The 21,551-nt window shown below is 41.7% G+C and overlaps 1 protein-coding gene across 9 annotated transcripts in view; it reads left to right on the top strand.

Annotated features, from left to right (window-relative positions):
• Fam184b (family with sequence similarity 184 member B) overlaps positions 1–21,551 on the top strand; it is a 125,761-nt gene that overhangs the window by 18,577 nt on the left and 85,633 nt on the right. For all 9 annotated transcript variants that reach the window (XM_052734895.1, XM_052734894.1, XM_052734891.1 and 6 more), the window contains one exon: positions 4,538–4,994. In XM_052734895.1, coding sequence (XP_052590855.1) covers positions 4,848–4,994 — 147 coding nt within the window. In that variant the 5' untranslated portion in view covers positions 4,538–4,847. The remainder of the gene's footprint in view (positions 1–4,537; positions 4,995–21,551) is intronic.

Raw genomic sequence — 21,551 nt, 5'->3', positions numbered from 1 at the left:
TGTGAGCTTTATCCATGACGAGATTTTTATCCTCATTTGTTCCTTTATTGCTGTTTCTGGTTAAGTACAGATGGTCACAAGTCTTGAGGGATGTGAAGCCACAAGACAGAAGGGGACAGCCCCTCATTCATTTAGATAGAAAAGCAGGTCCCAAGGACTAGAGAGTAGGGCTTTACTATGAGCAAAAATACACTACCATGTTAAACTACTAAACTGCAGGGTTTAGTTAGCAATTAGAACTACCTTAATTTAATACACTCACCTTGCTAACATGGCAGGTGTTGATTAGCACCCTAAATATATTTATCAAATGACTAACAGAATGAATATTCTTTTATCAAGAGTGGTATTTTCAATAGCAGCGTCTGAATAGCTAATAAAAATATAAAAATGTGCTTAACATTACTAATCATGTAAATTAAAGCCACAGTAAGATACTAGTATGCCACCACTAGAATGTGTAAAATAAAAGGCAAAATATAAAGTATGCAAATATATATACCAAAATGAACTTCCATGTATTACTGGTGGAAGAGTAAAATAATACAGTCACTAAATTTGATGTTTATCTAACACAGAACCATTGCTTTTGATCTTTTACAATTATAGAAGTGTCAGAATAAGAGAAGGAGGCAGCTACTGTTTAGCCTGCCAAAGGCCAAAGCCAGTGCCTCCGGGTAGTGTTAGATCCTGATGCCAACCCAAACCCAGACTTCATTGCAACCGTAGCTATTGTAGAGCTCTTTAAAAATCTGAAGTCAGGGGGTTGGACAGATGGCTCATGTTAAGAGCACTGTTTGCTCTTCCAGAGGATCTAGGTTCAATTCCCAGCACCTACATGGCAGTGCACAACTGTCTGTAACTCCGGTTTCACGGGATCTAACACACACGGTCTACAGACATACAGGTAAGCAGAACATCATTTCACATAAAATAAAAATAGAAAGTTAAAAAACTTTAAAAAAAATCATAAGTGAAGAGGTTATGTAACTAGTAGGAATAACTCTTGCTGCCCTCATATTCATGATTCCTATAGTCCCTAGTGAAATTCTAATCAAATAAGGATGATGAATAGGAAGTGATATGGTATGGGAGAACTATGTGCTTCCTCATTCAATGTGATATTTAAGTACACAGTGGTTCAGAATCTTGCTTTAAATGCCCAGGTGTGGTTGTCTGTAGGAGAGAGAGCTGAAGACTAACAAAAGAGTTTTGAGGAAGACTTCATTTTTCTCATGTTTAATATTGTACCTTATGAACATATTACCTATTACAAAAATGTGTTTAAATGCAATAGTTTATGAATAACTCCTAAGAATTGATTAGTCAAGGAAAACGTAACTACTGAGTTTGAACAAAATTGCTACAAAGTCTCTCACACAAATTGGTGAATCTGGTTGCATAGTTGATCATTTAACTTATTTGTTAATTGTATTTGTACTGAAATCCTTCCCATGAGTTTATGAAGTTTTATAGGTGTTTAAGTTATAACAGTTATTAAAATCAGTGTTGAAACTGAACTAAAAACTGGACTTCCGAATCCCAAATTTCAAAATGAAAAAAATAATTCTAAAATATTTAAGTTTCTGTTGTTTCATTTGAAATATCAGAGTTATAATCATAATATACTAGTGAAATGTAATATTCCAAAAGTTTCATCAAATGACTACTGCTGTGGAAGCTCAACTCTCTCTGCCTGGCATAGTCAGGCCAGGGCTATCTAGGATTCAGGAGTTGTAACTTGAGCCAAGGCTTGAAGGCTGACGGAACTGGAATAGGAGAAGGGGTGAGGGAAACATTACAAAGCTAGAAGACAGAGAGGGAACTGCCAGGGCTTGCTTGTGTCATTAAAGCAGTATTCAGATTAGTGTTTGCAGTGCTCAACAGCACTGTAACAGAAGTAATTGTTTGTATTGCCTCAGCCTAGTCCTAGGGAATCAAAAGTTTCTGAGGTGGGGAGGCACAGTACTCATTTAATCAAGTTCCTAATGATTGCAGGGTTTACTGAGACTTGAGAGTTTCTAGCTCCATGTAAATGCTCTTGGTGATGTGTGTGTGTGTGTGTGTGTGTGTGTGTGTGTGTGTGTGTGTGTGTGTATTACAGTAACATGATAAAATGATTAAAATGAGGCAGTGGTCAGATCTAGAGAGAGAAATTAAGAAATAACAATTGGGGGGCTGAAGAATGACTCCAAGGTAATCAGCACTGGCTGTTGCAGAGGCCCCCCGGTTCAATTCCCAGCACTCACACAGCAACTCCCAACCATCTGTAACTCCCTCCTTGCCTCTGCAGGTACCAGGAATGCATATGGTTCACAGACATACATACAGGCAAAACACTCATGCATACTAAATTTTAGATTCATTTTAAAAGATGTAACTGTATTTCAATATTCAACTGTCTATCAACTGCATTACCAATACTTATTTGTATTTAAATATTTGCTTCGGTGAGGAAAATTTGCTACAAATGTAACTAGAAAGTTTCAGGTCCATTCCTCCTTTGAGTTCCATTTATTTGAACTCTAGAAAAAGACCAGAAGTAAAACTCTACTAATGCCAGATTCATTCTGTCCATGTTCTCTAAAGTCAATGTACTTTGCAAACTGATTGTTTCCTGAACTGAGAAGGAGTTTGTGCCTGCCTCTTTTCTTTTTTCACTAGACTCCACATCCATTGCCTCTAGCACAGTTTTCGGGTAGGAAGCTGGAAACAATATTACCAAGTACTTATAGGCAGCTATTTCCAAAACAAATTGTGGTGCTCCTAATAATCATGTTAATATTTTATGTAACCCCATTGTATTTTTGCCTCAACACATTTTATTCCAAAATGCCATATTCTCTGTGGTGTTACATGAATATGCTTAATGAAATCTCAATGCAAATGTTGTCATTTTGTGACAAGGTGTTTTGTTTTTATATCTCCCTTGGGAGAGAAGATTGAGAAACTATGCTTCTGATTCAGAGTACTTGGATTTCAGGAGTTTGCCACCATACCCAGCCCCAACACATATTTTAAAATTAGCTCAATTTCTCAACATTAATGCAAAGTAGAAATGAAAGGGAAAAAAAGAAATGAAAGGGATGAAATTACAATTAAATATGTATGATTAACTTTATTACAATGTAGTACTCAAGTGCTTGCACATGTTAGGAGACTCACCAGGAATGTGACCATTGTGGTGTGTGTGTGTTCACACCCAAATATCATGAGTCACAGGGCCACTGAAGCGATAATCCAAAATGGTGAATAATTTTTGGTTCAATGTTCTGGTTCCATGAAGGCTAATTTTCTTCTCATTAGCACAGTGGTTGTATTCCTGTAAAAGTTGGCGTATTATTAAGATCCTACAGATGGCATTCTATACAACTTGGAATTAAATAGGGAGCTTGTTTTGAATACATGGACTCCTGGCCCTGATGGCCCGAGATTTTGTCCCAAGGAGTTCTAGGATAAGGCCTAAGATTCTCTTGGTGGCTATTGCGGGTCCTGTGAATGCCTGGGAAGGCGGGTATGACTCCACAGTAGTAGTATCAGTGTCTCTCCATTTCTCACCCAACTGTTAAGTTACCTCACCTATAAAAACGAGTATTATCACCTCCAGTATGGAAGGTCAGACAGTTTGTAAAATAAAATATATTAGCCATGAAAACTCATAACGATGACACTATTCACACTTCAGAAAAATCTGACCTGGGTTCTATCGTATTTTCCAAAGTCCACTGTTTAAAAGCAAAGAAAGCCAGAAGGATTTTAGTTCTTTAGCTCACTACCCACCTCCTTCCCAAACTAAAGGCAGCAACTTCAAAATGCGACCAGATTCAGCCTCAGGTCCATCCGAGATAATGGTACAGTTTTGATGAGCCGCTTCACTTTAACTGGATAGGCTTGGCTGTTCAGCCCCATCTGATGCTCCTTGTGCCTACCCGCTACCACCCTCTCTACACCTCCCGCAGGACTTTTTCTGTGCTGCTATTCCTTTCCCTACTGTAGGTTATGTGGGTTTTTCCCCGTTTCAGTCACTGTTGGCCTTAGACTTGATGTTTCTGGAGATCTCTAGCATTTGGCACTGAGCAGGCTCCTGTCCAAGCTTGGGAAAGGGGTTGGGGGCGCTCCCAGTTAGTCCAGCTCTGTGGTTCTGAGGCTCCAGCACTGTCCCATCTTGAGCTCTGGATCCCAACCTCCTTGAATCAGAGTGATTAGCCTCCCCCCCCCCCAATTCTACCTCCTGACCCTCAGCATCCCGCCCCCTACCTTCACCCTCCAAGCATCAGGACTGCAGGTAACAGACCTGCTGTCTCACCTGTCCCATCTACTACCAATTCACAGGATTTAGGGGTATTTTTATTCGGACTCGCAGGTCTGCTAGGGACTAAGGCCAGCAATTTTTCTTCTTAGCTTGGGCTATCCACCACGGGCTGGATCGTTCCTAGCAGAGTTGGGAGCCCCCATGCCACCCAGTTGCCCACGAAAACTACCGTCCAGGGCAACCTCCTCTCCTCCAGAACACCCCTCAGAAGCTGTCCTCTTGCAGGTGTAACCCGCACCCTCTCGGAAACATCCGCAGATCGTGAACCCCACGTGCAGGGCGCCAGCGCCACGCTGCAGGGTGCGGGTGCCCGTGAGCCAGCTAGCCCGCGAACGAGCACGAGCAGAGGAAGGTGGGTGCGCGAGTGGGCCCGGGAGGGCGACACCTCCGGGAAGGGGAGCCACGCTGCTGTGCTGGCAAGACCGCAGTGCCACCTCTCTGGAGAAAGTCCTCACGCCCGCGCTCGCACGCACGTGCACACGGCCAGCAGGGAGAGCGCGAACCAGAGCTTTTCAGTGCAGGGCGCCTTAAAGCCATGGCATCTGCCCTCAACAGCAAAATCCAGCCGCCAGGAACCTGCGCGAGCTCTAAAGCCGACGCCCGCGCTGGCTCGGGCTGGAGAATGGACTGTGATCCCGAGATGCACGTGAAAATGTGCAAGAAAATCGCTCAGCTCACCAAGGTAAGGCGGGGCGCTGCGGGAGGATCAGCTGTGCGCCAGGGGCACCCGGAGTAGGGGTGGGAGTGCGGACGCGCCCCAGGGGAGACCCGCACTGAATCTTGACAAACTTTGTATCGGAGACCAAGGGAAGCTGTCCTATATTTGGGTGAAGTGACCTTCTGGATACAGCGTTTAGAAGCAGCAGACAGGATCCCTGCCAAGGGAACTCACGCAGCCTGCTCGCTGAGCAGGTGGACTGTGCTTTCCCAAGGTTAGAGTGTGAGTGTGTGTGTGTGTGTGTGTGTGTGTGTGTGTGTGTGTGTGTGTGTATTTATGCTCCCTTACCCAAGGTTAGAGTGTGAGGATGTGTGTGTGTGAGTGTGTGTGTGTGTGTGTGTGTGTGTGTGTGTGTGTGTGTGTGTGTGTTTATATGCTCCCTTACCAGTCCTCTATGCCCTACAGCTGGGTAGATCATGTGAGCCCTATTTAAACACGATTCATTTATTCCTTCATTCAACAAATATTTCAATCATTTGTTGAGTGCTAGCAGCCTTGTGTGGCAGTGTACTAAACCTGGAAGACAGCCCAGAGGACTTACTATAAAACTGACTGCAGGCATGTGTGCGAGCACAAATGGGAAAAATGTGGGATTCAGTATATAACCGTGGGAATGGAAAAGACCTTGGGAGGTCAGCCAACCCATCTCCCTACTTTATCTCAGGGTCCTGTTTGAATATATCGAGGCTGTGTGTCTGAGATGTTACCAATACAGGTTGTTAATCCCTTGCAATTTCCCAATTAGGAACAACTCGAAGATTCCCTCCACATGTCTGTAAATGGAAAACATCCCTCCCTGTCTTTCCTAAAGAGTTTGAGTGGATTAAATTAGCTGTTTACTTGGGATTTTCCTTTTGGCCTCAAACTCCTAACACAATGCCTACCAGTAGAAGAGCAGCTCCAGGGGTTGTCCAGAGTATAATGAAGGACATGTCCTGCCCTCTTTCCTAAACATCTTCCTCTCACTTCCCACACCTGCTCTTTTGAAGATGGGTAGGCATCCTTACTGCACTGCTTTGCCAGAAAAAATACAACACAGACTTGAAACAACACCACACACGAGCTGTGTTCTCCTTTCCTGCCATTAACCTCTTCATATTCCTTGCACATGAGCCCGTCTCCAGTCACTTCTTGGAAGCCTTGACTTGTAACATTATGTGTAGCCCATACTTATCTAATGGCACCAATAATAAAACTTAAGTTTATTATATAAAATTCATTTAAGTACCTGGAAAGGCAATTATAGTATACAGCACCTTCCCTGTCTTCAAAATGCTAAAATGTTTTTGAAGGGAAGCAAGATTTGTAATAGCAAGAGCAATTTAAAACACATAACAATTGCTACGTGTGATAGTTCAAATTACGAGTTCTATGAAAGTAGAAACAAGGAGTATGACATTGTGTGCAGAAACAAGGAAAATGTTATGAAAGAAATTACCCTTGAATTGTGATAGTGATGATTTACTATCATACCAGGAGTGCCTGCTGTCTTTAAAAGACTTGATCTTTTAAAATATTTTTATTATTTTTGTTTCCGTGCACATGTCTGTCTGTATATACACTCCATTGGGTGGGTGCCCATGGAAGCCAGCAGATGTGGGCTCCCAAGGAGCTACAGTTACAGGTAACTGTGAGCCACCCAATGTGGCTGCTGGGAATCAAACTCAGATCCCCTGGAAAAGTAGCAAGTACTGTTAACTACTGAGCCATCTCTCCTGTCCCATATACTGAATATTGGTGCCTAGGCACCTTCCATCCTGGCTAATAGAGTCATTTTTGGAAAGGGACTCTTAATTGAGAAAATGCCTCCATAAGATTTCCCTGTGGGCAAGTCTGTAGTGCAGTTTTTAATTACAGTTGGAGGGCCCAGCTGACTGTGGGTGGTGCCATCCCTGGACATGGGTACTACAAAAAAGCGGTCTAGGCAAGCCAATAAACATTCCTCCATGGCCTCTACTTTAGTTTCTGCCTCCAAATTCTTTCCCTGACATCCCTGGATGATGGACTACAAACTGTAAGATGGAATAAACCTTTTCTTCTTCAAGTTGCTTATGTGATAGTGTTTTACCACAGCCAGAGAATCCCTAAGACACAGCCCTTTCCTCTGTAGTATGTCAAACCAACAGATCCTTTCAGTGTGATTGGGTAATGATTCCATTCAGTAATATTTATGGAATACCTATTATTTGCTAAGTCATGAAGACCCAGCAGAATAGAAGGCAGACACCGAGTCCCTGGTACATTTCTCAGATTATATACTCCATTACAAATCATGATTGATTCTTACTATGTAGTGCCTCTCATTACCATTTTTCATGCTAAGTGCTTAATGTAAAATTGTTGTTTCTAATAAACCACTCTTCTTTTGCCTACTATTTGTACAGTGCTTATTTTCCACATTTGTACATTTAATATTTCCATGAGTTTTTCTTTGATAGATGAATTTAATCCAAGGAATTACTGATATTCTTCCATCATAATTTGTGGTTTTCCTTTACCATTTTTTCTCTTTGCTTCCTTAGCCTCTATGCCCATGTTCTGTAAGATTAGTGGAATGATTTATGTTCTTTTACTGGTTTGAGTGCTCGGGGCTTTATTCAACTCAGTCTCAGAATTGTCTTTAATATTACAACATAGTTACTTAACTATGATGTTTCTATTAAAGTTATCTAAGTGAATTTCCCAACAACAACAACAAAAACTTTCTTCACCCGTTAGTAAAATTCAATGTGTTTTTTAGTCAGTGATCCATAAACAAAGTCTACTTGGAGAACAAGTCCATTTCTTTTTCTTTTCTGAGACAGGGTTTCTCTGTGTAGTTTTGGTGCCTGTCCTGGATCATGCTCTATTGCCCAGGCTGGCCGAGAACTCACAGAGATCCTCCTGGCTCTTCCTCCTGAGTGCTGGGATTAAAAGTGTGTGCCACCACCACCCGGCATGAGTCCATTTCTTATGTACATTGGAAGATAGTTGCTATTCACACCCCATCACTAAGCAGCCTTTCATTCTTTTCTGTCCTTTCCCAAAAGATGTACTTATATAATTATTTCTGTGCGTATGTGTCTGAGTAAGTATATACACACGTTTTGTGTGCACATTCTGGTGGTCAGAAGAAAATGTCAAGTGTCCTCCTTTGTCACTCCCTGTCTATTCCCATGAGGCAAGGGCTCTCCCTGAACCAAGAGGCTCTAGTTTTCATATGTAGGCTAGCCCCCAGTAAAGCTCAGCTCTCCTTTTATCTCTACCCATTTCAGAGCTGCTGTTACAGCTTGTGGTAGGGGTGCTGGAATTTGAACTCTGCTTCTCGTGGTTGTTCAACAAACACTCCTAGCCACTGAGCCTTCTCTCCAGCCCAAATCTCCAGGTTTGTCTCTTGGGGCATTTCATATAAATGAAACCACACAATATTTAGTCCTTTATTCCTGGCTTTTCCTTTCAGGACCATCATGTTCTAGCTCATCCTGTATTCATACTTTTTTTATTGTTCATGCATGTATCCCTTGCATAGCTACCTCGTGTTTTATTTATCCTTTTGCCAGCTGATAATTTTGGAGTCCACTTTTGTGACTATCATAGACAGTATTGCTATGAACATTATATATTCATACACAAGTCATTATGTGCCTTTAGATGCAAACTTAAAAATAAAATTGTTCATGTCTACACTAAATTTCTGTTTAACTTTCTAAGAAACTAGGAGGTTTCCCAAAGTCATTATACAATTCTTCCATTTCCAGTTCACTTTTTCAGTAAAATTTCCCACTCCATACCCCTATTCCAAATTCTGAAATGACAGTCAAGTGCAATTCCAGGCTTCGTTTTGTACTTACCTTGCACTCTTTATGCTTATCTTTAATTTTTTAAAAATTAAAAATGCGCAGGGCAGCAGTGGCACACGCCTTTAATCCCAGCACTCAGGAGGCAGAGCCAGGCGGATCTCTGTGAGTTCAAGGCCAGCCTGGTCTACAGAGTGAGATCCAGGCCAGGCACCAAAACTACACAAAGAAACCCTATCTCCAAAAACCAAAAAGAAGAAGAAGAAGAAGAAGAAGAAGAAGAAGAAGAAGAAGAAGAAGAAGAAGAAGAAGAAGAAGAAGAAGAAGAATTTCAAAATGCATAAAACCTGTATGTGTGAGACCCAGTGTGATGGCTCAAGTATGCAGTATATGGTCATCCCAGGATAGCTGGTGTCTCCATCACCCTGTTTCTTTGTGGTGAGATGATTCAAACTCTTTTCTAGCTGTTTTGAAAGACACAATTATTTGTTGTCCACCATGGTTTCCCTGTGGTTCTCTGGAACATTAGAAGGCATTTCATCTACCCCAACTGGCCCTTTATACTCAGTACCAGCCCTCTCCTACCTCTTTACTGTCCTTAGCCGTTGGTGACCATTATTCATTCTACTTTGCACCTTCGTGAAATCAATTATTTCATCTGCTACATGTAAGTAAGGACATGCAGTATTTGTCTTTCTGTGCCGAACTTCCTCCAGCTACAATAATGCCTTCCAGCTCCATTCTTGATGCAGCAAAAGACAGGATTTTATCCTGTTTTATGAGTGGATAGGACACTGGTGTGTATAGATAACACATTTTCATCCGCCAGTGCACATCTGGGTGTATTTCATGTCTTGGCTTTTGTGAATACACAGCCATCCCTCTTTTTCCCTCCTGTATCCTTTCCTGAAATGGCTTTGTCTCTTAAAAGTGGGATCACATTTATCTTTTAAGTTCCCCTTCCTCTTTAAAAAAAAAAAAAAGCCTTTGAAAACCTTTTTATTTTAAATGTGTTTATTATATGATAATTCATTTTCCTTATCCATCTGTTTCTCTACCAGTTGATATAGTAACTGGCACAAAATAGAACCTTACTAAGTTTGTTAAATTCTGTTAAAATTTGCTCCACATATGGGGCTGGAGAGATGGCTCAGCAGTTAAGAGCACTATCTGCTCTTCAGAGGACCCTGGGTTGATTTCTAGACCCACATGTCAGCCCACAGCCATCTGTAATTCCAGGCCCAGGGGATCTTACACCCTCTTCTAGTCTCTGAGAGTACTCCTCACATGTGGTACACATAACTTACATGCAGACAAAACAGCCACATGCATTAAAAAAAAAGTTCTTCCCATGTATTTGGTTAGGATTTCTTTCATTGTACTGATTCCTAAGAAAATATAGTAATATATCTTCTAAAATAGTAGAATCCTGGGGTTGGGGATTTAGCTCAGGGGTAGAGCGCTTGCCTAGCAAGCACAAGGCCCTGGGTTTGGTCCTCAGCTCCGGAAAAAAAAAAAAAAAAAAACAAAACAGTAAAATCCTTAATTTTATGTATAGTAGCATAATGCTACTATAATCACATGATCCAAAATCCAAAATGCACATAAAAACCACCTGGAGAGCTTCTAACAACATAGCCATTTGCTGGGTATTATAGCATATATCTATAGCCCCAGCTACTTGAGAGACTGAGGTGAGACAAAAGCATTGCGAGTTCAAAGCTTGCCCCAGCTATGTCATGAGTTGCCTAGGCAACTTAGTCAGCCTTGTTTCAAATTGGAATTTTAAAAAGCCTGGCGTGTAAGTCAAAGGCAGTGTGCTTGCCTAGCATACACAAGGCCCTAGATCAGTCCCCAGTTACACACCCATGCATGCATGTTGCCAGTTATAAACTTTACAACTAAATGCAACGGTGACCCTAAACTGGATTCTACCCTGGGGATTTGTCATGAGGCTTCCTAACATAAGAGGTGTTAGAATCCAGTGCCAGGCAGATCTTGGCCCTGGCCGCTGTTTGACTTCCCATCCTGAACCTGATGAACTGTAGAGGTGAGCACAAAACAGTAAACTGAGGAGTGAACTGTTACCCCAGCGAACTGGACCAAAGCAAGCCCTTCTCTGGCCTTGGAAGCCAGGAAGTACCAGAGGCAATAGGAGTGATGCCTTTCGCCAAAGGCATCCTCTGTCACAGGCTGCCATTTGAGCCCAGTGTTTTCTTAGTTAAAAGGAGTTGCAAGTTTTATTACACCCTCTGACTTGATTCCATCTACTTCACTGAAAATATTCCTGTGCTTGTAGAAGCTTGTTTGGGGACAGATGTTTAAGCAGTTGTACTTTGAAAACTACAGATCTGTTTTAACAAGCCCACTCCTTTGGAATCTTATACTTTAATGATATAACCTGTGATGTAAACATGTCCATCCCTCACTATCTTTTGCATCATACCATAAAGCAATATGCAGTGCTCCCTAAGCTGAGTGGCCTTGAACCCTACTAAGATGTTTCAACTTTGCATTGCCATTCTAGACCTCTCTCTCCTTCCCCATCTCCACTCCACAGCCTTCCTTCAGTCTTTTCTCCACACAGCAGCAACCAGAGTGATCTCAAACCCTCCTACATTGCTGGCAAAAATCTGAAATTATGTGGCCACTTAAAAAAAATGGCCTCAACGGTTCCCTAAAATAGTTAAACAGAAATGTTATATGATCTAACAATTACATTCCTGAGTACCCAAGAGAAATGAAAACACCTGTCTCCATAAAAATTTTTATGTGAATGTTCACAGAAACATTACTTATATTGCTAAAAAATCGAAACAAAGTAAATGTCTATCACCAAGGAGCAGGTGGAGGAAATACATACAAAAATATATACACAAAAATTATCAGGTATAAATGCTAAGGAATGCAGTTCAGATACAGTATGGAGAGTGGCTAAGGGTTTCTTTTTTTTTCTCTCACTGTGTATCCCTGGCTGGCCTATAACCCACTGTGTAGACCTGGCTGGTATCAAACTCACAGAGATCCACCTGCCTCTGCCTCCTGAGCGCAAAGCATGTAACTATAAAATCTAAAACCCAATAATGGTTTGCTTTGAAGTGAAATCCCAGGTTCACTTAGAATGAAATCTGTTCATCTATAATAAATTATTTACCATCATCACTTGAGGTGGCTCTTTCTCTCCCCGAAGTGTTATCTCCTACACCACAACAACCTTCCTCCATATAGTCTCCGACTATAACATCACACCTCCTGTGTATTTGAATGTGAAATGTTATCCAGAGGCTAACTCACGTGTCTGAACACTTGCTGTCCAAACTGTTTGGGTAGGTTATGGGTCCTTTAGGAAGTAGAGCCTTGTTGGAAGAAGTGGGTCACTGGGGTCAGGTTTTCAGGTTTTATACCTAGACCCCACTTTCAGTTTATTCTCTGCTTCCTGAGTGTGAATGAAATGTGACCAGACAGCTCCCTGCTCCTCCTCCATGCCTTCCCTACCTGCTGCCATATTTTCTGCAGCATGCTTGTCTGAGTCCCCTGGAGATGTAATCCAAGATAGATCCTTTCTCCTTTAAGTTGCTTTTGTCAGGGTATTTTATCACAGCAACTTCAAACTAAGACACATACCATGACGCCTCTGTATTATTTTTCCAGTTTTGGTGTCTTTCATAGGAAGACTGAGACTATAGCACACATATGAATCTGTCTGAGCTCTTAATGCTTCTGAACCATCTGAACCCCCTTGCTGCTCTTTTTAGACTTCTCTGTAACACCTACATTGATACCGTATGGGTTTATTTGCTTGTTTGGTGTGTGAGTGTTGTTTTGTTATAAGCTTGTCATTTTTAGGTCTCTCAGAAGCCTTCAACAAGAGCTTCCTTCTCACAGAAATAGATAATTGATGTAATCTGGCATGAAATTGTATAACTACAAACATAAATGAAGCTGGTATAAACAAGCAACTCTGGACCCAAAAGAGGATAAAAGGTATCCATTTTTCTAATTAGGGATTAAACGGAGACTTGTGAAAGATCATCTATTGCTTGTGTACAGAAATAAACTACCGTGTTAACAGTTTATAAGGGAGAACTGGGAAAGCCTGAATAATCTGAATGATCACAAAGTTTCCTTGAAGTAGCCCCTGCCAGAGTTTTGGTTGATTCTACTTTCTCCTCACTAAAGTCAATAATCCAAAGGTCTTTCTTTTGACTCTACCTTTGCACACTTGCCAGAGTCTTTTCTGGAGATTGACTCCTTTAGCAGAGCTCACCTTTGTTTCAGGTAGGTGCGTGTGAAGATCAGGAAGAATGGAAGGAAACAGCCTAAAAAGAAATGTTTAATAATGTTTCAAACAATCCAAAAGAAAACATGTTCTGGGTGCCTGATTTGTTTACTATAAACCTCACATATATTACAACTCTCATAATCTAAACACAACCTCTATGAGAGAAATACTCTATAGTTACAGAGACAATAACATCATTACGTTGTTGTTGATTTGTTTTGATTTTTGAGACAGGGTCTCTCTATGTATCCTTCACTGTCCTAGAACTCACCATACCAGTCTGGCCTCCAACTCACAGAGATCTACCTGCCTCTGTCTCCTGAGTGCTGGGATTCAAGGTGTTCACCACCATGCCCAGCTGATATCATTACTTTCAAACCACTTTGACATAATCACAACCCAGGCTGTTGGTTCACTAGAACCTATTTGAAGCTACTTAGTATATTGTGAGCTCCAGGGAAAAAGAATATACCTGGAAAATGCTCCTAGGTAAATTAAAGTATCAGAGAAACATGCTTTTCTCATATTTCAGAGGCCCACTAAAAGCAAACATACTAGCAATTACCCAAGAGGCAAGTCATTGACTTTGGTCTCTCTAGAAAGCCTTTTTCTTAGCTGTGGAACCTTCAAAGCAAGAAGCAGAAGGATCCACTTTTGCATCTTTGGTATCATCATTGAGAACAATGTTTTCCCCAGACTTCTGAAGCATAACAAATGTTTTTTAAAAGGTTTTTCCTAAAGCTATTTCCCCTGCCTGCTGAGTTCCAAAAGAGCACTGTGTAGCTTTGCTCCTTGACCTCGAGACTCTTGCTTTGTTGAAATGCAAGCCCAGAAGATTGTTTAGCATTCTGTCTTGCTGTGTTCTTGGTGGATATTGTTTTCTCTTGATACTAACTATAGAAGACTAAAAAAATCACACACACACACACACACACACACACACACACACACACACACACACACACACACAGAGTGTCCACGTTAAGCCCCTACGAATGCTGCCATCTTTTACATCTCTCTACCATCTACATCACCAAAGGCTTCTTCCTTCCCACAACACTACTGTAGTTCTCTGGGAATGATCGCAATCAGCTATGGTTGGAGAACTCACATTTTAAGTATGCGCTTAGGAAACATTTCAGACTACAGATTGATCATTCTTTGAGATGATCAAGGTTTTTGTTGTTGTTTTAATGGATGTTTGTTTGCTGTGGTTTGATTTTGACCTTCTTCCTCCTTAAATTGCCAATAGCTTCTAACACACTGCTGGGAACTCACTCATCAGTGTGAGCTGAGGGCTTTGAATTGCAAGATGCTAGGGCTCAGCTCAGGGAAGTACCAGTAAGATTCAGATTAAAGAATGGACATGTAAGCAAAATTCCAATCTAAACGGGATGCTAAGTCACTCCTGGGGGCCAGCTCACTGTGAACAGCAAGAGATGCACTGAAGACAGAGATCCTCAACCACAGGTAGTGTGTGTGCTTCGGTGAGCTGTTCTCCTTTAGAGGTACAATTTGGAAGTGTCCGTGGAGTAATAAGCAATAATAAGTATGATGCTCTGTAAAGAGGGAACTCTCTGGTTAACAACAGGCTTTTATTTTACTGTGTAAACATGCAGATTTGGGCCCAGAGCTAAGTAGCTCCTGGAAGTTAAAAGATTTAACTCAAACCATTCTTCCCAACTTTCTCTACTTGTTCTCTTCAGGCTTTTACATGGGCATTGACCAAACCATCTTGAGAGGTATTAGCTTCTTAGTTTATGTGTCCCTCGGTCTAGTTTTACATTTTGCAGATGGAGTTGTGATGGATTTATGGCAGAAACATTTGTAGATAATGGCACATACACAGGTGCTAGGGTAAGGAGATGAGGGCATGGTGCATTCAAATTTTGAAGCCTGAGTTTATCTAGATCAGAGTTTGGTTAAAGCCAAGGGAATGAAAAAGAACCTGTTTCTGGTTTTGTTCATTTTCCTGCCAGGGTAGTCTGTCCTTGAAAAGCATGCCCCTCAAGCATCTGCTATTCCTTGCACTTGCAAGCTCATTAATGGCATGTTCCCAGAGACCCAGAAATAGCAAATTCCATTAAAAGGCTTATCATTAAATACAATGCAGCTCTTTATGTAGGAGAAGGATGGCCTCTGAATAAGGGTCCATTAGGGCTCTGGGCTGGAAAAATTAGGTCAGCTTTCTTTTAAGGGAGAAATTAATACAGCAGGCAAGAGCTAGCAATACTGCCAACATTCATCTTGGAAAGCTTTTCCTCTTTGTGCTGCCAAAGTGCATTCATCCAGACTTGCTATTCCTGTCCTCAGCCACTGGGAGCAAGGCCCATTTGTCCTGTGGAAGACTATCAAATTATCTGATAACAACCTAAATAAATATGAGAGGGAAAATTAGAACCAAGTATAGGCTCGTGTGTGTGTCTCTGTGTGTGTGCACTCTTAAATGTAATCTAAACCAGGCCATAGAAAAGCAAAATTGGCCAATAACCTACCTCTCTCTCCTTTGGAGGGTCCTAATGTCAATCTCATTGCCAAATCCAGAGACACTGTCACTAGGAAAGACTGATGAGAGATTATTTTCAGTGTCGAGCATCAGGGTTTAAAAGGACTGCCCAGTGTCCTGTTTCCTCATTGCACTTAGACAAGCTGAAACAGAGAATGAGGAGACCTTGGCAGCTGAGACCAACAATCAGGAGGAAAACATATCACATAGAATGAGAGGTGGGGAGTGGATTTAGACGTGCCATCAACATAGAATCTCAAAAGTGTAGAAAACACGTGAATGACTAGGCCCATGTCTGTAGGAGGAGAGCTGTCCAGTTATGTAGACCAGAATAGTGGGGGCTTCTGTAAGATGGAATGGACAAAAATCAAATGAATTGACAGTTAGAAGTAGACAGACTCCAAATTTGGAATGGAGCCATGACGACCCAACTCCACTCTTAGCAAACACATAGATGATTAAGGAGCCTGTAGAATATTTAAACAGGTGGGCACCTTGTAGATGGGACAGTTATGCTGGTTTCAATGATCAAGCATTTACTTCCTCTTACTCCCTCACCAACCCAGAGGTCCTTCCTCATCCCATTGATGATAGGCCTCTTCCTGAGACTGTTTGTTCTTTGGAACGTTAGAGAGTGTGAACATAGCCAGAGACCTTAAATGAGTTTCTGAAGTTTAACCACTGCCAGGAGAAAAGCATGCTGCATTTGACCACTGTGCTACCACCTGGCCCTAAGGCAACCAACCTGCATCCAGCCTCAGTTCACAGCCTGAATCATAGCGCTGAGAGCAGACCATTGGCCGACCACTGCTAACCTCCATGAGCATAAATGCTTCTAGGTGTCTAAATCATTGAATTTGGGGAGATGCTTGTTGCAAGACACTTTTATGGATTGTCACTGACTGATGTTTTACGTCTAGAACTCAGAAAAGATGTCTAGGCTAGAAATCTAGTTTTTAAAGTTATCACCTCACAAGAGATAGTGTGTTTATTTGTCCGTTTATTCCTTTACTCAGCAGATCTTTGGTACAGGTTTATTCTGTGAATTTCTTAGCGTAGAAGACACTAAGGTCCTGATAGAAATAGGTCTTGTGGCAACTTTCCCAGGAAAAATGTTCAGAGAGACAAAAGAATGCTGAACTTTGTGGATTGCTGGCCCACGATACAGCCCCAAGAGAAGGGACCTGAGACTCAGAGTGAAGGTGGTACTTTAGAAACCAAGGAATCAAGGAAGGAGAGCCTTCATAAATGCTGACTGGTTATAGGTAGGACAAAGACATGAAATGGGTTGAAGCCTGAAAAAAGAAAGTCATAAAAATCAGAGTTGGTCATCAGTGGCTTTACTGTCAATAAAGTGATGAGCTAGAATTGGGAGAGCCTGGTGCAAAGCTAGCTATTGGCATCTTTATCCATCTATACAGACTATAATAAGAGAATACCACAGAGTGTGTGGCTAAAACAGCAAGTATTTCTTTCACATTTTTCTGAAAGCTGAAAGCCCAAGATACAGGTGTGACAGGGCCGTTTCTGGTAAGGGCTCTCCTCCTTGCTTCCTGTTTCTTCACGTGGTCTTTCCTGTGTACTCACATGGAGAGAAAGAAGCTCTAGATATTTTCCTCTTCCTACACAAGAACACCACTCCCACCCTTGTGACTTAATTTAACATCAAATACCTCCGTATGGAACCTCCCAACAAGGACCACATGGATCGTTGAACAGGTAAAAAGACACTTGCTGTTTGCCACCAAGTCTGATGACCTACATTTCATAGGGGAAAGGGGGGAAGAGGAGATCCACATAGTGGAAGGAGAGAACTGAACCCCACAAGTTGTCCTTTTACACATGCGCGCGCGCGCGCACACACACACACACACACACACACACACAGGGAGGATTATTACCTCCCTACAACCTTGTTCCCAAATGCATCCATCATACTGGAGGTCAGGGCTGCCATAAATGAATGTGGACTATGAGGAGAACACAGTTCAGCCCATCACAACATGAAAAGACTTGGCTCTAGCTCTTGCTTTACCACTAGATAGATGGGTTTCTGAACTTATTCAGGGTTCCTTGCCTTTATCTGTTTATTATGCATGGCACTTAGCTTTCTCACCGACCCCAGGGTTGCTGCGAGAAAAAGTGAAATGAAACTCCTTAAATCTCCAAGCTGGCAGCTTCCTGTTTCCTCATTGCTGCAGTTAGGGGGTCCTCCCTTCGAAAAAGGGTCTCCTGCACGCTCTTTGCTCTTGTTTTTCCTGGAAGGAAGGTATCTGTACCCTTTGACTTGCTGCTCCCTAGAAGGAACCCTAAGTGCTCTTACTTTCTCATTTCTGAAAGCCCATGCTGACAGCAAAACACACCCCCATCCTGAGCTCCCTTGCTGTTGACCTGTGGCTCTGCAGGGAGACTAAGCATCACTCTACACTTAAGGTAGGGAATCTAAGCCTGAGTACTTTTGACATTTTGAGCCAACTAATTCTTTGGAGTAGGTGCTATCTTGTGTATGGTAGGAAGTTCAGGAGAATTGGCCTTGACACTAATACCCACAACCCTTTCCCAGTGTGACAACCCAAACTGTCTAGAGACATTGCCAGCTTTCCCCCTGGGTGGTAAGAATAGCCTATACAAGTCAACTAATGAGAACAAATGACTTTGGGTGAGGTCCTTGTCCATTCAGGGCTGAAATACTCTTGGCATTGACTTACAATAACCCCCAGTTATCTACAGCAGGAGCCAAATAAAAGTCCCAGAGTCCTCTAGAGGAAGAGCATTTCTTTCAAGAAGACCACACAGCTCTTAGAAAATATGCAGCAGTATGATGGCCCTGCTTATCAGCCAGAGCTTCTGAAAAGGACCTAAGGACTAGAGTCCCATTTTCCCAGAAGCCCTTCAGGATTCCATGTGCTCTAGCAATTAAAAGAACATTTTGTGCCTAACTAGCAACAGCAAACAATGTTACAAGCATAGCCTGTGTCCAGAAGCTATGTCTTCTTGTTGGTTTATTTGGAAAAGCAGAGAATAGTGACATCCAGGGAACCTTGGATGCCAGGAGGCCTGGATTTAGGAACTTTAGGAAAGTTCTGGAACTTTCACTTCCCTAGAACTTTAGTTCTTCACCTGCAAAACTGATTAAGACAGTACTGGATTGCGCTTTACATCCTCCTTGAGGTGTTTCTAGGCTTAGAATATAATATGTATACGAATTCTTAATGAAGTAAGCATTTCATAAAACACTGGTGTTTAGGGAACCCAAGGAGATCCAAGAGAAGGATCTCATCTGTGTAGTCACATCAGCATTTGCCATGATCTATGTGGAGGCTCTGAAAAGTACCCACCAGATTTCTTAGACTCCTCATCTGACAAGTGTTGGAACTGTAACCACCTTGGCTGACAGACTAGTAACCAAATGGCCCAGTTACTGGCTGTACTGTGGACAAAAGCTGGAGACTTTAAAATGATCCTTAAGAAGTCCGATATCAAGTATTACTGCTTGTGGAACTCTGGTGGTTTACAGAGTCACACCCCACCATACTGCGGGAAGGTCTGCCATCCTAGGTTTCTATAGCTGTGGTCCCTGGTAAAGTGGAATCCAGAAAGTGACTGCCAAGGGACATTGTTGGCAGAAGCAAGACAGTACATGGGGAAAACGATCTAGTCACCAAACTGATACAAAGCCTAGGAGCACTAGAAGGGACTAGGAGGAACAAAAAGTAATCTGCTTGAAAACTTCAAAGATGAGTGGTGCTGGGTTCCCCCACAACACTTAATGAAGTTTCAAGTCATTCCTTTGAGTCTCCAGGAACTTGATACTTAAGCTGAAGTCAGGCTCATGGTGCCTCAGAGAAAAGAAAAGAAGAATTTTAAGTGCATGATCTTTATTCCTGGGTGAAGTTCTGAAAGCAGCTAGTTGACATTTTCTCCACCCTTTTCAACAATCTTTAATTTTCACTTGTATCGGGCTGTAGGTAGACTTTTGCCCCCTCCACCTACACACAGACACTGAAATCAAGTAAATCACCATGATATGTGCTGGTGCTACTTGACTGTAGGTCCCATGCAATGGACAAAGCTATTTGCCATCCCTGAGCAGTGCACAGCTGTCGTTCAGGCCTCATCCCACTGGCCTCCAATGAACAGCCTCCAAGGCTCTTACTTATTACCCCTTTAACTTCACTGTGGAACACCTTCACTTAGGCAGTAAACATGGCAATGCAGCTTTCTATAGATGCTTCCATAGGTCCTAGAGATCAAACCATCTTGTCTTGGAAAAAATTGCACCTGTCACATTTCAAAAATAAATAACTGGGGCTGGAGAAAGCCAACTATCTAAATTATATTGCTAATATCAGACAGTTCTCTGGCTTTTGCTATGGGGAGGATATGGGTTTCTGATCTTTTCACCAATATGTGATCAGTGATGCCTGTGTGAATACAACCATTTACTATAAACATTGCTGCTTCTAAACTAGACATCATTTTTAAAGTGGCATGTGTGTGTATACATATACACTATATATGCATAGTGGCCTGTATACATATACATATATGTATAATGTATATACATCAACACACACACATATATATACAAAAATAATGTGTGTGTGTGCTTGCATGTGTGCCTACATGCATTCATGGTGTGTGTGTGTGTGTTGGTAATTACAAAACAAAACAAGCTTTAGTTCTTATATTCCTAGGACTTGGAAGTAACAGAGATAATTTAGTGGTTTCCGTGGTCCCTAAGCTGGAGACTAGTGGGCTGAGAGGCTGCCCTGAGGTCGCACAGCTGGTTTAAGAGCACGGGGCTTTACTTAGAGTTCAATATTAGTTCTGTTTTTTACACATTGACTTTGGGATTCCCATGAGACAGTCAGGTCCAAAAATCAAGGAGGGAGAGGAATATTTTTAATGATTGTTTAAGTGAGAGGTTGAAGTTGAGTTATAAATTTGGGAAGAAACACTATTGATACACACACGCACACAATTTTCTTTTCTTTTTTGTTTTTGGTTTTTCCAGACAGGGTTTCTCTGTGTAGTTTTGGTGCCTGTCCTGGATCTCGCTCTGTAGCCCAGGCTGGCCTCAAACTCACAGAGATCTGCCTGGCTCTGCCTCCCAAGTGCTGGGATTAAAGGTGTGCACTACCGCAGCCCAGCCCACAATTTTCAATCCTGATTTTAGAGTGTGTGGCAGACTGGGAAGCTGAAGATGATATTTTTCAGAAGTACTTGCAGATGAATTTCAACTCTGGTCATAAAGTCTTTTGCTTCCAGATAAGGCAATTGTTGTTTATATCACATTTTGCTATGAGATTTAAAGTTTGATAGCATAACATTAGAGAGAACTGTGTAGTGTATTCTGCAAGCCCCATTGCTCATCTCCAAAAATTACCAGTGCATGTAAATGTTGCATTATCTGGGTTAATATCTACTCCCTAAATCATATTATTTTGTAGGACTCTTAATATCATTTCATCTATAAATGTTTCCATATATATGTGTGTGTATACATGTCTATACATATATCTTAAGCATTTACAGCACATCTACAATACCATTACCATATTAAAAAACTAACAGCAAATCCTAATATGTAGTCAATGCTCATAATTGAACTCATGTTTTCTTGTTCTTTTTTTTTGGGGGGGGGTTTGAGACAGGGTTTCTCTGTGTAGTTTTGGTGTCTGTAGACCAGGCTGGCCTCAAACTCACAGAGATCCATCTGGCTCTGCCTCCCAAGTGCTGGGATTAAAGGTGTGCACCACCGCTGCCCAGGCCCATGTTTTCTTCTAAACTTACATTATTTTGTAGTTTTAACCTGTACACTAGAAGTTTTCTTTTTTCAAATTAGGATTTATTATATATCAATTGGTTTCTATCTTTTTTTTTTTTAAAGTGGGTTTCTATCTTTAAGTGTATAGTTTCATACATGTATACTCACACACCCTTTTCTTTTTCTT

The sequence above is a fragment of the Peromyscus californicus genome, unplaced genomic scaffold (assembly GCF_007827085.1).
Source record: "Peromyscus californicus insignis strain IS unplaced genomic scaffold, ASM782708v3 Scaffold_13__1_contigs__length_99412109, whole genome shotgun sequence".
In the NCBI taxonomy this organism is placed as follows: domain Eukaryota; kingdom Metazoa; phylum Chordata; class Mammalia; order Rodentia; family Cricetidae; genus Peromyscus; species Peromyscus californicus.
Note: the sequence above shows the minus strand (reverse complement) of the source record. Positions and strands in the feature narration are given on the sequence as shown.